This window comes from Rhopalosiphum maidis, chromosome 4 (genome assembly GCF_003676215.2).
Source record: "Rhopalosiphum maidis isolate BTI-1 chromosome 4, ASM367621v3, whole genome shotgun sequence".
NCBI lineage: Eukaryota > Metazoa > Arthropoda > Insecta > Hemiptera > Aphididae > Rhopalosiphum > Rhopalosiphum maidis.
In genome coordinates, this window is record NC_040880.1 from 11,446,716 (window position 1) to 11,462,229 (window position 15,514).

Below are 15,514 nucleotides of genomic sequence, written 5' to 3' on the forward strand. Positions count from 1 at the left end.
TGTATAGATTTTGTATTACAAAATATTAGTATTTTATAAATTTTCGCCATATGTGGTCCTAAATACCATATTATATATTTTTTAAATATTATTCAGATACATAAATAATGGATTAGAAACTCCGTATTCTTCGTATTACATTTTCAAGCATAACTAAAAAAAAAAGAAGTGAAAAATGTCTACTGGCTTTAAATAACTCAAAAAGAATCAAAATATTTTGATTTTCGAAATTATACCATGTATTAAAAATAATTAAATAGATATTTGGTGAAAATTTAAGTCTACGGTTATTCGTTTTTGAAATATAAACGATATATTTTTTTTTTCCAGAAACCACCCCCAAATTTGAAAATTCAAGCATTTTTACTGTTTTTAAAGGTGGTATAAGCAGAAAACAAATGCATATCAATATACCATAGTAAATAAGTCAATATGTTTATCATTCAGAAACTAAAATATAAATGCACATTGCATAACATGATAAGTGATAACATAGTATAATTGGGTTAATTAATCCAAAATTATGGAACCTCGTTGTCAATATACAACATATTTACAAGGAGTTGGTTCATGGTATAGTTTTCAGTACAAACAGGAATAAAAAAATAAAGTAATAAAAGGATATGATTTTAAAGTAGAAACAGTATTATTGTCGTATTAATTCTACGAGCTTTGTATTCACTTTAATATCAGTCACTTAAGAACTATCATGGCTTATCTCAGTTTTCTCAACTTTTCAGGAAAAACAAAAAAAAATGTTCCTTACCCATGAATTTTTAAAGTTTCTAACTTTCTGAACAATTATTATAGACTTTAAAATCTGAACTACAATATTCTGAAAAAGTGAAAAGTTTTTCTTGCTGAAAATGTATGAGATTGTTCTTGATAGTGTAATATTCAAACATAAGATAATGCATGATATCTGAATCTGAGATTAGTTATGAAATTTTTACTAAAAATAAATTCTTGCTAAAAATGCATAAGTTTGGTCTTGATATTATTATAATTTAACTTTAAAAAGGTCATGGTATTTTTATCAAAAATTAATTTTTACTTATGATATTAGCATTGATAGTGTAATATTTGAACTTAAGATAGATAATAGATGAGTCTGACCATAGTGGAATTTTGATTTTTTTTTACTGTGATATATTTCATTCTAAACTCAAAAAACTACGTGTATTGAATACACAAATCCATTAATAAACGAGTATAAACGAGTATAAACTATATAATGTTAATTCGAATTTTTGAGATTGATTGTGACTGTTCTTAAATAATGATATATTATATAGGATTGTTAAAGTGGGGATATCAATATATGTGGAGATATCGTCGTATTTACTATTAATTGGTTGCAATCACAATTTATAATTCAAATAATTGGTAGGTAATAAAATTGGTTGAAAATGGAATAAAATGTGTATACTTGTGTATTAATTATACGCAAACAATAATTATCATTTGTTTTGTCAACATTGATCGATGCCAACTGTCTTTGTTTTGTTTTGAACGTATTTATTTAATTTTTAATTTTCCATTTTCACTATAGTTTTTAATACCGTGTTAATTAAGTTGTCAACGATGTTTTATTTAAAAGTCTTTAAAAACTTTTTTTATGGTAGACTTTAATTGGCCGTAGATAAGTTCCTATACAGTATATTATAGGATTATACTAATCGGGGTTGTGTGGGACATACATATTTTCTACAACCATAAACAGTCGTGGTTATTACAACAAATGGGCCCATTATCTATATGCTGGGGATGAAGTGTAATCAAGTCTGCAAATCATCTTCTTAATAATTATTGCCATCACAAAAATTATTTTTTATTTATATTTACTATAAGTTGGTTATTTAGTTTAACAAAATACATTTGATATGCTCCCCCCTCCTTAACATTGCCGTATAATGTGGTAATAATAATCATGAGAAAGAATTTCACTTCTGAAATCTACAAAGATAAAGGTAATTGTTCGTATTGATTTCCAGTCTAAAACAATAATATACTCTGTGCAGTGTGAACGTAACGATTCGATTGCCCACGGCATATCTGTTCAACTCGTAGGAACGTATAGGCTTTTTTAAAGACATTATTTTGACTATTGTTGCGAATAGTGTAACGCACGTACGACGGCCGTAGAAACTATACGTTATATGCATTTATACATACACCACCGCGATCAAAGTTTTCATCGTTCTCGTGGCATCGTTTTACGAAATCCGAATCTCGTGGGGAATCTCTCATACTACACGCGTATTATAATACACTGAACACTGAGCCGGGAACGCAAACATAATAAAACGTGTTTAGTACTGTATTGTAAATAGACATTTTTTAATTTCGTATATCTTGTGCCAAGTTCCTGTCATTCGGTTTTATTTATATTTTATATCGAAGTACCTACTTACTGTGCTGCTGTGGCATTTATATTGTTATACGCATCTAACAAATACGCTCTTTTGGACATTGTTATGGTCGCGTGTATTTTTTTTTTTCAATTTATATTCTATTTTTATATCGTGTTTTATACTTGCATTAACTGCGAGTACATTTTTTTTTTTTTTTTAACAAAATATAATTCAAATATTTGTTTGTCTCGAAATTGTTTCTTTTAAAAACCAACAACAGAATTAATTATGACATTATATTATACCCGTGAAGTACAATATATTGTTATTATTATTATAACTATTGTAAATAATGCCCATTCGGAATAAACGTAATGATTATTTTACGCCACTGCTAAAGGGAAGGAAAAAAACCTCGTTACGGGTATACGACTACATCTAATTTAATTAATGCGATATTTTGCTCACTGCGCATAGGTATTTACGATGGCGGAGAAAGAATATAATAATTCGCAGTATGGTTAAAAGTGTATTTTATTATTAAAGCAGATTTGAGAATTATTGGGATTATTGTAATAGTATTAAAGCATTATCGATTTAACAGTTTTCTGATGTTGGGATACTCGTAAATTCGGGTGTTTTGAATTATGGCGTTATTATTATTATTAAGGCGGTAGACAATGATTTATTGCAGAAACTAAAGACGGTTTGAGGTTGAGGCGTATTATATTACACGGTGGGATAAGATATATATTTATATTGCAACGCCGCGATAGAATTTAAATTTATATTCATTTTCGTTTCGTTCAACTTAATTTAGATTCTAAATTGCACTGTCATAATATTTAAAACAACCGAGTGCTCTTTTAATTATTCCATTCAAACAATTAATTAGTAAAACCAAACAAAAGGTTTTAATTTATACATTTTATAACGTATTATAAAACGAATTTATTTGTTAGTTTGTGGTACGTCAAACATTATTTTTTTCCATCACTTATTCCATATATTATGGTCATTTGAAAGTGATTTGTAAAGGTATTAAAGGATACAATTAAATACATAATAACTTAATGACATTTGTTCATTGGAAATGTGTTAATATTTTACGAAATTATAAATTATAATATGAACTTGTTTAGATAATAATGAGAACAATATATAATACAGTGAGTATTAAGTATATACATTTAGAAATTCAAGAATCAAAAACTATTATAATCAAAGGGTATTATTGTTATTAACAATATATATATATATTATTGAGCATTCATTGTTAAGTTTATTTTTTTTCATAAAATTTTGTTTTTTCACAAAAAAAATAATATTTTTTACAATTATTTTTATGAGTTATACACATAATGCAAGAGTGTTTTGATAAGAATCAGACACAATTATTTAAAATATAATCAAAAAAAAACATCAAAGTTATTATTATTCATAATTATATTCTGTTTATGAAATGTCGCTTTTTTTTTTTTTGTCCAATTTAACACTGAACAGTAGAAACCTCTCGTTGAAATGTTATATTCACCTAAATAAAAATCATAAAATTTTTATTTTGAAAATATATTTTGTTTTAGATTTTTATAATATTAATGCATTTATATATTATACACATTACTGTAAAATTTATTTTTTGTATATATATATATATATAATAATGTATATCGGTGTCATATAATATATGAACTTCTTTTAATGTTTTAATTTATATTTATACAGTAGGTATACCAGCTACCAACCAAAGCGAAAACCTAAATACATAAAATATAATTTTTACAATTCGAATGTTACGTATTCTGTTTTCGTGGTTGAATTATAAATAAATACTTGCCGACTCATTCCAAGAGGTATTTATTGTAACACACCATGATATTTCATGAACAACTAAGCGAGAATTATAGTATCGAACGGCAAAGTATGTTACGACTATTACAATAGTTACGAAACAATAACGCACTCCTATCATCGTTGTCGTCGATTCAGTATTGTCGCTACGACAATCCAACATTTGTATATTATATTTTAATTGTTTCTAAAACTTTTGTTATGATTAAAAATTGTACTTATAAATACGACGATCGTTTTCTATGTTGGTATGTATAGAACTTTCTGTAATAATATAATTTTTCTGTACGACTGTGCTTTACATCATATTTTTATGAAACGTATTACGCGCGTTAACGTTGATTAATGGTATGTACAATATAGAGTTAGGGTGATTTATTTTTTTTTACGAATAAACACTCATTACCACAAAAAGTTTAATCGTTTTGGAAGTATGTTATTTTTGATAGTTTTAAGTCATTAAAAAACAACATTTTTAAGCCCAAAAGTTGTTTTTATTATCATTACTATTAATGAATTATTTTATATTTTTGAACGACAGCGTAAATTTTTGCTTTCATATTCCGGAGCATAAAATTTTTCTGAAATGTTCGATGCGTAAGATTCTAATTTAGATTGAGAAGTTGTAATTAGTTATAAACGTATTTAAAGTTCTAAAGAGCGGCGTAGTGGACTAACATTTTATGGCGTACCTTTGTGCTACTCTATTTCGCTCATCTAAAATTCATGTATACTTACAACTAATTTTAACGTCTCGTTCGAATTCTACTTTAATATATTACATTGAAATAATATCTGAAAAAAAATACAACTCTGAAATTTTCTGTCGTTAAAATAAAACTAATAATTATAAGTATACAATTTCTTTTTCTAAAATAGGATTTTGTAATGTTTTTGAACTACATATTGAAAAAATAATATTTCAAACGCGTTATTACTTTTTGAGAAAATTAGAGTTTACCTGTGAAAAAAATCACTTTGAAATAGGTATCATAGTAATAATACATCAAAAAAACACGAAACAAACACGTTTGAACGCGACAAGTTACAAAAGGTTACTATGGCGTTGAGAAGTTTGAAATGTAAAAAAAAAAACAACTATTTTTCTCGTCTTCACCCTTCTTTTTCCACATCGTTTTGTAATAATATTATTACTATAATAAATTATTACGTTACAACACGATATTGTTGGCGTCTTGTCGATCACTACGTGCAGTATTAGATCGACATACAGCAGCTCATTTGATTTACAACATTATTTGTCGGGTCACGTATTTTTTAATAACGTCAACAGTTACATTTTTGTTAAACGTTTCCTTATCGCCGTATCGGCGTTATTGTCGAGATTCCGTAATTAATTTAGGCATTCACGTACCGCCAGACGCGCTGAGTATTGGCGGTTAAGTAAAAATAACTGCCGTGTACATACCACACAGTGGGGAACGGAAACACGTTCGAATCGTATTTGCTCGGACCGCGTTGAAATTAGTTTGGTCGTTTATTAAAAACACTGAAATCGGCATATATATTATATTATATCGATTCGCCGTAAATCAATCGACCCTCGCCCTCTCCACTCATAGCTTTACGCACTTCCGAGGCCATCCACTCGTCCAACCCCACACATGTGTATTTTTATATTTCCAGAATTATTCTATTATATATTATAATGTGTACACGTCATCGTTATACGTTACATTGTAGGTTTTGGGATTTATGATTCACATAGATAAAACCAAAAATTTATATTTTAACGTACACGCGACCGTAGCCAAAAAAACGTCTAGCGGCAAATAAAATATGAAACTATATAGCACATAATATTAGTTCATAGAGTAATGTGCAAGCGCACTTTTAATTTTATTCTAAAATTAAACGTATTATGCGTTTAGTTGATTCCTGAGTTTTGGAATTTTCAAATGCGTTCAAAGAGCTAAATTTCATAGTTTCAATTCTTAAAAATTTTATCACCCAAAATCCAAATGATTTTTCCAATACACTGGGTTTAATGAAACCTGAACATTTTACTACTTAGGCACATATGATAATATATAATTTTTTATGTACTTTTTTCGGTTTTATTTATTTTGTCGATTTTATGTCAACATTTTAATTTATTAATAATATTTAATCAAATTAATAACATATACAATGAGGACAACACGGATTACGCATCGCGTATCTTGTAGTACACTTTCCGTGGTCACTTCGCCACTAGACGGCTTTTGACGGCGTATCAATAACATAAGACTGCCGCGACAATAAAAAATGCAAATTACAAAATTCCTAATGCTTTATCGAAGAACGTAACGACATGACGTTACTACTCGGTATGCAACAGACATCTTGAAATTAAAAAATAATTTTTACCTACATACTTTTCGAATTAAATTTTTCATGAACTACTTTACATTCTTATTTAACCTCATTTACTCAAATAACAAAGGATTATGAGCGTATTTGTTTAAATGTTGAGTTCTGGCACCAGAAACCCAAAACTTAAATAAATGATTTAGGTGCAAAGCCTTGATAAAACTTCATATTTTTTTAAACTAGAATTTATTGTTGTAATTTTTATTCTCACGAACTCACCGTCCTTGTCATAGTGGCTCCAGACGTCCATGAACTGGTTAGCCGACAATTTTTTCAGTTCACGGCTGTGCGGGTCTCTGTATTGCTTCATAAAGTTGGTCGCTTTTTCTAAATTCAATTTTTTCTGTGCCGCCGCCGCCGCGTCCACTGCTGCCGATGCCGAAGAGGCGTCCGAAGAGAAACTCATCTTGTATATTTTCTACGTAATATCATAAAAATAAAAACATAATATTAAATAATATTAAATAATATATACAAATAACAATTTTTAACACGCGATTGTTTAAAAAAACAACTTATAACATTGTACAATCCAAATAAAATTATGATGGTCGTATTATATATTTATTTTGAATAAAAAAATACATCTGCCAAACGTGTATATAGCCGTGAGCAACTTGTGTTGTCTTATATTTATCATAAAGATTTTTGTGTTTAAAACAGGTCGAGTTATGAATAAAAACACAAAATATCAAAACTAAAAACGTTCAGTATGATATAATATTGTGATGTACCCGTGTGATGATAATAATCATTAACAACCATACAAGCGATAAAAGCAATTCCATAATTTTGTACATAGTAATTCTAAAAAAGGTTTATAATATATTATAGACATATAACGTGGCTTAAGTTTTATATTTTTAAATTTAATAAAAACGGTGGATACTTTCAGCAAGAAACGCTTGGAATAACTTCATTAGTCGAAATTATGTACCTATAAGGAAGGTTAGATAATTTTTTCTCTCAAGTAATTGTTGAAAACTTTATATACGGTACGTAAAATTGAAAAAAAAAAGTTCAGCAAAGGACGATTAAACCTTGTTCTCCTCGTACTATAAAATATAAATACGTCTTTGTTTGTAACTACATTTTCGTCCGAGCAAGTCGGTACCGCATATTACAAAAGGCGTATATGATACAGGATATATTCAATTATATGCGCCCAGTATACTAATGAACGCTTTACTATTATTCACCGGACACAGTTTATTTTATTGTATGTCGATAACTAAGTAGATACGTTGCGTATAATAACAGTGTAAAATTATATGCAAAACATTCGCTGGCAATAATTTATTTACTATTCTTTAAGTAATTATTTATTAAAATAAAAATAAATACGAAACCTTTGCTGAATCGTATCGTCGTTTCAGTGAGCATAATAATATAATTGTTAAATCCTCAATTGAATATACATTTTTAAGCTGAGATAACAATCATTTTTTTCAAATGAGAATTTCCTACTCCGGAGAACAATCTTTACCGAATGATTACATTTATACAATGCACCATTATACGACTCTATATATTATATACTGTATTATATTATTTATATAGTATAAAGTTGGCAAACTATTCATGCACAATAATAGATAAATTATGAGCAGTTACGAGTTTAACTTAATACAATAATTATGGAAAAATAATCTTTTGATAAAGTTTAATACCTACAATAATAATAAGTATTCATTAAAAAATATATCAGTCTGCTCATAAGTCATTTTATTTTAGTTTTTCTTTGTTATTTTAGTCTCATAAAGCATAAACTTCAAGTATTTGATTACATTTTAATTAGACTATCATTATATATTTGTTGACTTCTATAATTAAAAAATTTAAAATGTTTCTTACAAACCCGTTTTAATTTTTGTTTTTTAATTACCCGCAGATTTGTATCCTTTTTCAAAACCATATTATTATTATTAATATTACAATAATTACTATACTATTACTATTAAAATGTTTCCAAAGTATTTATATTTCGATAACTTAATCTCATTTTAATTTAATCGAAAAATATAACGTTATTATATAATTAAATCATAGACCATGTAAATACATAGTTTTCTTAATTGTGATTAAAACCCAATGATAACGGAGCCATATTGAAAGTGCATAGTATGCAGAGTACGCACTATCGACTTAAAAAAAAACACAATTAAGATAGCTATCATGAAAAGTCAACTAAACAAGGATTAACTTTTTGTATTAAATTGCAGATATATATCGACAGCGTCTTCATAAATTAGCGCTTGAGTTTGAAAAATCGGAATCAAAAATATTTTAGTGATGGTCTGTTATTGATGTTTTTAATTTCGTACATTTGAGAGACTTTTGATGTACAGTACTCAAACGATAAATTTTACAGCAGACGTGTGAATTCAAGTTTCTTTTGACTTGAGGTCATAGATCAACAGGCAATTCATTGATTTTTCCTTGCGTGCAAAACCTTACAATAGCTTTTAACGTAGGCTCGTGGTTTACTTAGCTCGACATTCTTTACAACATTAACGCGTGCATCCTCCTTTTTTCATTTTGACGTAAATTATTATTTATTAACGACCGTGCAGTGCGGCTATAAACCGTTTTGAAAACAAGTCCACGGACTGGGTGGGAAAAGGTGAAATGAGGTCTAATGGTTTTTGATGTATTTTCAGACGAAGACGTGAGGATGTCTATAATTTTATAAAGGTGTGAGAATGAAAAGTGAACACTGTCACGTAAGTGTCACCGCTGCAACACAGATAAATGCTTTCAAAATCATTAATAATATAACGGTAACGTGTTTTACAGCTGTTTGTGTGATCCAGTATAATACAATCTACAAGCTATTAATTAGTTTTATGGTAGAACGAGGAAGAAATCTATTGTGTTATAAAGATGTGTGCAATGGGTAGTTGTAGGTGGTAGAGTCACTCTTTTTTCTAGATGTTTTTTAACGTATACTCATTAGATTTATGATGATATTCGAGATACGGCCCCGTTTATCTATTAACATTTTCAGTGACAAAATGTTCTATGATTATTTGTAATGTAATTGCATTGGTACTTAATATACTTAGTAGATGTCAGGTAATTATTAAAAAGTTTTTTAGTTATTAAAAACCATGTACAGGTGTGTAAAAAAAAAATTATGATTTTTTTGGGGGAGAGAGTTAGCCCCCTAAAAATATTCATAAGCAACCTCCTTAAAGTCAAAATTATTTTAAATTGTTGATAAGGTTTTTACCGTTGTTGTTTATCTATATTAAAACGTATATTTGTGATTTTTTTTTTATTAATATAATAAGTATACTTATACATATAAATAATAAATATATATACCATCTTAAAGTGATACGGATATATGCGCATTCGCGCAGTATGTGTGTGTGTGTGTGTGTGTGTGTGTGTGTGTGTGTGTGTGTGTGTGTGTCTATTAGTCGTTTTCTTTTTATGAAGATACTTTTTCGAGTAGTTAAAGAGGGGAAACTTGTTCACAGAGTCATTTATACCATTCGATTGTACATTGAACACGGATTGAACTTTAAAAAGGTCGTTTTAACAAAATTCCTCAGTAGTTTAGAAAAAGTACATTGAACAACAACGAACGAATCTAAAACAAATGGGTACCTAATAAACGTACACGCCTGATCTTATCAACATTATTGTTGATGTATTGCTTACTTGATGGAATTCTTCAGCATACCATGATAATTTGAAATTATAAATTATAATTTAATAACGACATATTGCTATATGTCACATTGATGAAAATAAAGTGAGACAATGGAGTATCTATAAATAATAACATACGTAAGTATAACAAACTTTCTAATTATTCTTGATTTAACTGAATAGTTTATTTCCGTAAAAACATGATTACGCTGAGCATTTTTGTAAGCAACTGTCACTTCTACCATGTGATTTATTTTATACCTTATTTCACTAAATCTCAATTAGATAGCAAAGGATTTAATTATTAAATTTTTAATTATGATACTTCGAAACGAGGTACCTTAAATTAGATTATAATCAAAGAAAAATTACGGCAGTTATAAAAAAATTCTTAACAGCACGAGAAACTATAACAAAGCATTCTGAGATCTGAAATTAAAACTCATAACGGCCTAGTTAATAATTTGTTTCATGCAAATATTTAAAACACTATTACAAGGTAAATATAACGGTGCTAATTGTTTGAAAGTTTGACATTTACTATAATAGTAGTAATACCAACTTTTAATTACGATTTTTTTTATTTGAAAAATGTAACCCTAAATATTGCTTTAATAATTGGTAACGAATATTAAATTGAATTCGTAATGATACGCAATGCACGTATTGTACCAATATCATACGCGGAAACACATAATGAAAAATCGTTATTGTATTGTTAAGACTTTATTAAATGCTTCGTTAAATAATGCATTTTAACTTTTTAAATATAATGCTCGATAACGTTTTTACAATTGGACAATTATTTTATTTGTTTTTGAAATTTTTTTTTTTTTCAATGTGCTTATGTATCTGTTCCTCCAAAGTCTTTAAAACTTCTATATCGTTAATATAGTTATTAATGAACTATATATTATATAGTAAAAAACGAATTATAGGTTATAACTTTATAAGTGCGCAAAAGGGTATCTAAATCACGTCAAATACATGGCTACGTATTTGAAAAATCTGAACAATGGATGGAATGCCATTGATGCTTTTCTTCGTTTGATTGGAATAAAGAACGCATTATAGCAAGCAAATAAAATATCAATAGTTCTCATGACTCTAGTTTGTCGCCGACAAAAAATATGTTTTAACCATAATATAAAAAAGACGTATATTGTTCAAAAACACACCATATTCATACAATTTTAAAATTATTCTTTACTGTGCTAAAAGAAAACCAATGTTTTTGAAAATATGTATTTTTTTAAATATGTTTTACTTATGGTTTTTCTGCTTGCTGTATATATGTATATATATGCATTTATTAAATAATACTATCTTTCACTATCAGCTATAATAATACTTTCATATGAATTGAACTTCAAAAATAATTGTATTAAAATATAAGTATATACACAATGGTTCACTAAGTATATTCAATTTTTTTTTCGTTTATTAATAAATTAATCCAAATTTATAATTTATGAATTTTTAAATATACTTTTAAAGACCATATTTAAACACTCATCACGCATAAGACGTATTTACAGTGAATCTTTTTGAAAATGTTTACGTAATTTTTAAGTTACAAAATAACAATATATTGTAATTTTTATGAAATAAACACATTATATAAACAAAACATTTTTAATTTAATTATATATATTATTATGTTTAATTTAATTTAAACTCAAACGGTAATATTATTTCTTTAAGCAAAAAGTCTATCAATGCTTAATCGATGGAAATTATTATTACAATTTATAAAATATAATATTTACCACCTAAATAATGTTTCTGGTTTAAAAAAATAGTTTTATGTATTTTTTTCACAATTTTATATTACAATGTTCACAATAAAATATTATTATTATCGGATATTATACCTATCACAACGTTTCTCAAAAATTGCGGTTTTCTTTTATTAAAAGCTTTTTAATAAAACGCTAACAAAATATAAACGGAATAAACCATTCATGCGTCATTTTATTCACATTACAATCAAGTATGCAATTTTCTTTGAAAAAAATCATTCTTAAATAGGCTCCACGTACTTTACCAGCTATATCTATAGACTATTAAACATAATTATATACATCGTTCATGTATACTTGTGATACTGCTTTAATAATAATAATAATAATAATAATATATTGTGGGTCACAGTTGGTCACATCGATTTGTGTAAAGCCATCTGATATTGCGGTCACGTGACCAAATGCAGTCTTTATACGTATACACAAATTCAAATCGAATGTGTATGCATAATAATATAATAATAATATACATAAATGCTGACGGAAGCGCGCGCTCAAGCACACTTACCGTGCGGACATTACAATTTAATATATACTTTTATATACATATATATGTATATTAAAGACACCGATTTACATAAAAACTTATTCAAATCATTGACCCCCCCCCTTCGCCTTTCCACGGTCAGAAAGTCCCAACCACCTGGCATTTACCCACGATGACGTTCGAAAATATTATATAGGTACGCGTGCGGTGGATGAGCTTTTACAACCACCGCCGTATAATATACATTTTCTCTCTCGGACGCATTCACAACATTTTTCAGCAGCTCTTTTGGCGTTCGATTATGTTGTTCCGGATAATAATATCGTATATGGTATGTGCAGGGGCTTTAAAAATCTGATAGAAATTTGGAAAAATCACAGCGCGGGAAGTTGACAATGCAAACGAGACCGAAGACCTACAATCCTCAAGGATTGAGATAGATTTTTTAAGTTTTAGTCGCCGATAGATAGCTCTTGGTACGCTGGTCCTGTGATGGTTAGAGGAACGCCTTCATATTTCTATTATAATCCTATCAGTTCCTAGCACGATGACAATACCTTAACAGAAGGCGTAACCGAATAATGTGTGTCTTTAGCGTGATTGGTGTGGGTAACATTGAACATTTGTAGAGATGTTGTAAGCTCTTGCTCACGATGGTTGGTGCAAACGGTTCATGAAAATCAATTTTTTTAAACAAATTTGATTTTTTTAACTACCCTCCCGCTCTTTGTAAGAACCCGGCATGTTTTATACCATTTCAGTGTACATTGCAAAATTGTCCGCGCACACTGAACATGTATTACACGCAATATATTATTATGACATCGTGTCAAACGAAACGGTGGATCCGACGACGGACTTAATGCCGTACAATATAATACACACGATTCGATAGCGCGTAGTATTTACTATTTGCGTTGCTCTTCGATTGCCACCCACCCACCGCTCGGCCAGCAGTGTACGCATACTGCGTTTGTTGTATATGCGTGTTACCCTACGTGCGTCGTATACCGAAATTCAAGAGGGAGCACAGTGAATATTATAACACATTATGAGATATAAATGCGCACACGCGCACGGTGGTTTAAATACCGCGATAGCGGGCGAACAAGAGGGGTGCCGCGCGTCCGATTTATTGAGAATTCGAGTCCGATCACGATTATAAATCGGAAATCTACACAAAGGATTATTACGCGGGCATTATAATATTATTATATATTATACGTCGTTTGTAGTCGACAGCAGCTGTAGTCTTATCGGTGCGTCAAATTCGATAACTGGGGCTCAAGTATATTTAACTTGTTTGTTGCGCGTGACCCCTCTTATACCTGTAGACCTATCGTAACGTAAACCGCGTTTAACATCTGAATACACATCAAACGCCACCACTGGTATACACTTCGACGTAAAATCATAGTATTAAAATTCATCAGATTTTAGCTTGAAGTAAGAACTCATCCACAACGAAAACTGAAATGTCGGGAAATTGATTGATTTTAAAAATAGATATTTATATTTTATTTCAAATAGTAAAAAGAGGCTATACTGATCAATAATGAGATTTTTATTTAAGGATTCTTTTAATATAATTTATGCATGCTTTCTTTTTTGAGCATAAAATCACCAATTTGATATTGAGTTCTAAATCTTTCGGAAAATATTAGACAAATTTTAGTAGTTAGTGAGTTTTTACTTCGAGTTAACGAATTTTAACATCGTTAAAATAATTATTATAACAATAATAAAAGTAATACAAATTATTATGATAATAATACTTTGTAATAATAACAATGTATATAAAATATAGGTAATAGTGTGGCGATTGGGTTTTTAATTTTTCTAAATACGTCTTTTGAGTGTTTAACAATTAATAATAATTGCTTGTAAAAATAATTATTTTAAAATATCGCGAATAATAATAAGTAAAAACCCTATTCACACATAATCGATGAAAATTATTACAATTTATAAAAAAATAATGTTTACCTTGGTGTTATCGAATGGAGGGCAACGTGGAATTGAGCGAGAATGTGACAATGGACTTTTGTAGTGGTGCGTGGGTGTTGATACCTGTACTCGTCGTGGAGGACTAAAGCTGTGCTGCTGCCGATCACCCCGGCTATTTTGTTCGCGTCTAGAACGCTTGCGCGGCTCCATAATGCAGCAAACCCTTGGCCCTTTTCCTCTATGTTTTTTTCCCTGTAAAGTTTTAAGTTTATATACGCACAGAGGGGAAACAGATCGTTGCGGAATGCCGGCCAATTTTATATATTATACCGAAGCATATGCAAATACCACGGAAAATATAACTTGACCCTAAGTACAAAAATTTAAACGAGAAGATTCTTTTATTATTTTTTGTTTCTCTTAGAACTGTTAATATTTAAATCTTCCTGCCCGTCTGATGTCTTTCACTATCCATATAAGGTACCTACTATATTTCAATAGGAAAAAAGGTCGTTCCCGCTAAAATGTCCTAAAGCATTTTCGTCTCATCGCCCTTTTGCTATAAAATAAATAAAAATGCCTCACATTAAAGCTCGAGTACAAGTTTTCTTTTTCTTTTAGTTTAACGATGCATAAAACGTGGTAAACTATTTGACGTTAAGGTTTTCGCGGATAACGTGACGTACGTTTAATGTTTATCAATAATAGCAATAAATACGACGCATACAATGCACGAGATACCTCCCCGGCGAGTAGGAATATTACTGATATTTCAAATTGTGAGTTTTATTAGAACGAATTTAATGATGAATGAAAAAATATTTATATGCGAAAAAGCGCCGCGTGACGTTTATTGAAATTTATTATTTCCATTGGCTTACTCTCATTGACAGCCAGAGGATACATAATGTATACTTGATTGATTATCGTTTGACATTTTATTTTTGATACATTTTTTTTTATTTTTTTCATTTTGCACAAATGTAGTTTTAAAACTATATGTGATTTAATTTTACATCAGTTTTTTTCAACTCCGA

General features: G+C 29.0%; 1 protein-coding gene across 1 annotated transcript in view; it reads right to left on the reverse strand.

Annotated features, from left to right (window-relative positions):
- Nucleotides 1-14,624, reverse strand: part of LOC113560461 (calbindin-32) — a 62,788-nt gene extending 48,164 nt beyond the window's left edge. Inside the window, exons 1-2 of the mRNA XM_026966342.1 lie at nucleotides 14,517-14,624; nucleotides 6,798-6,996 (exon numbers count right to left, since the gene is read on the reverse strand). Of these exons, the coding sequence (XP_026822143.1) occupies nucleotides 6,798-6,984 (187 nt within the window). The 5' untranslated portion in view covers nucleotides 6,985-6,996; nucleotides 14,517-14,624. The remainder of the gene's footprint in view (nucleotides 1-6,797; nucleotides 6,997-14,516) is intronic.
- Between the last annotated feature and the right edge of the window lie 890 nt (nucleotides 14,625-15,514).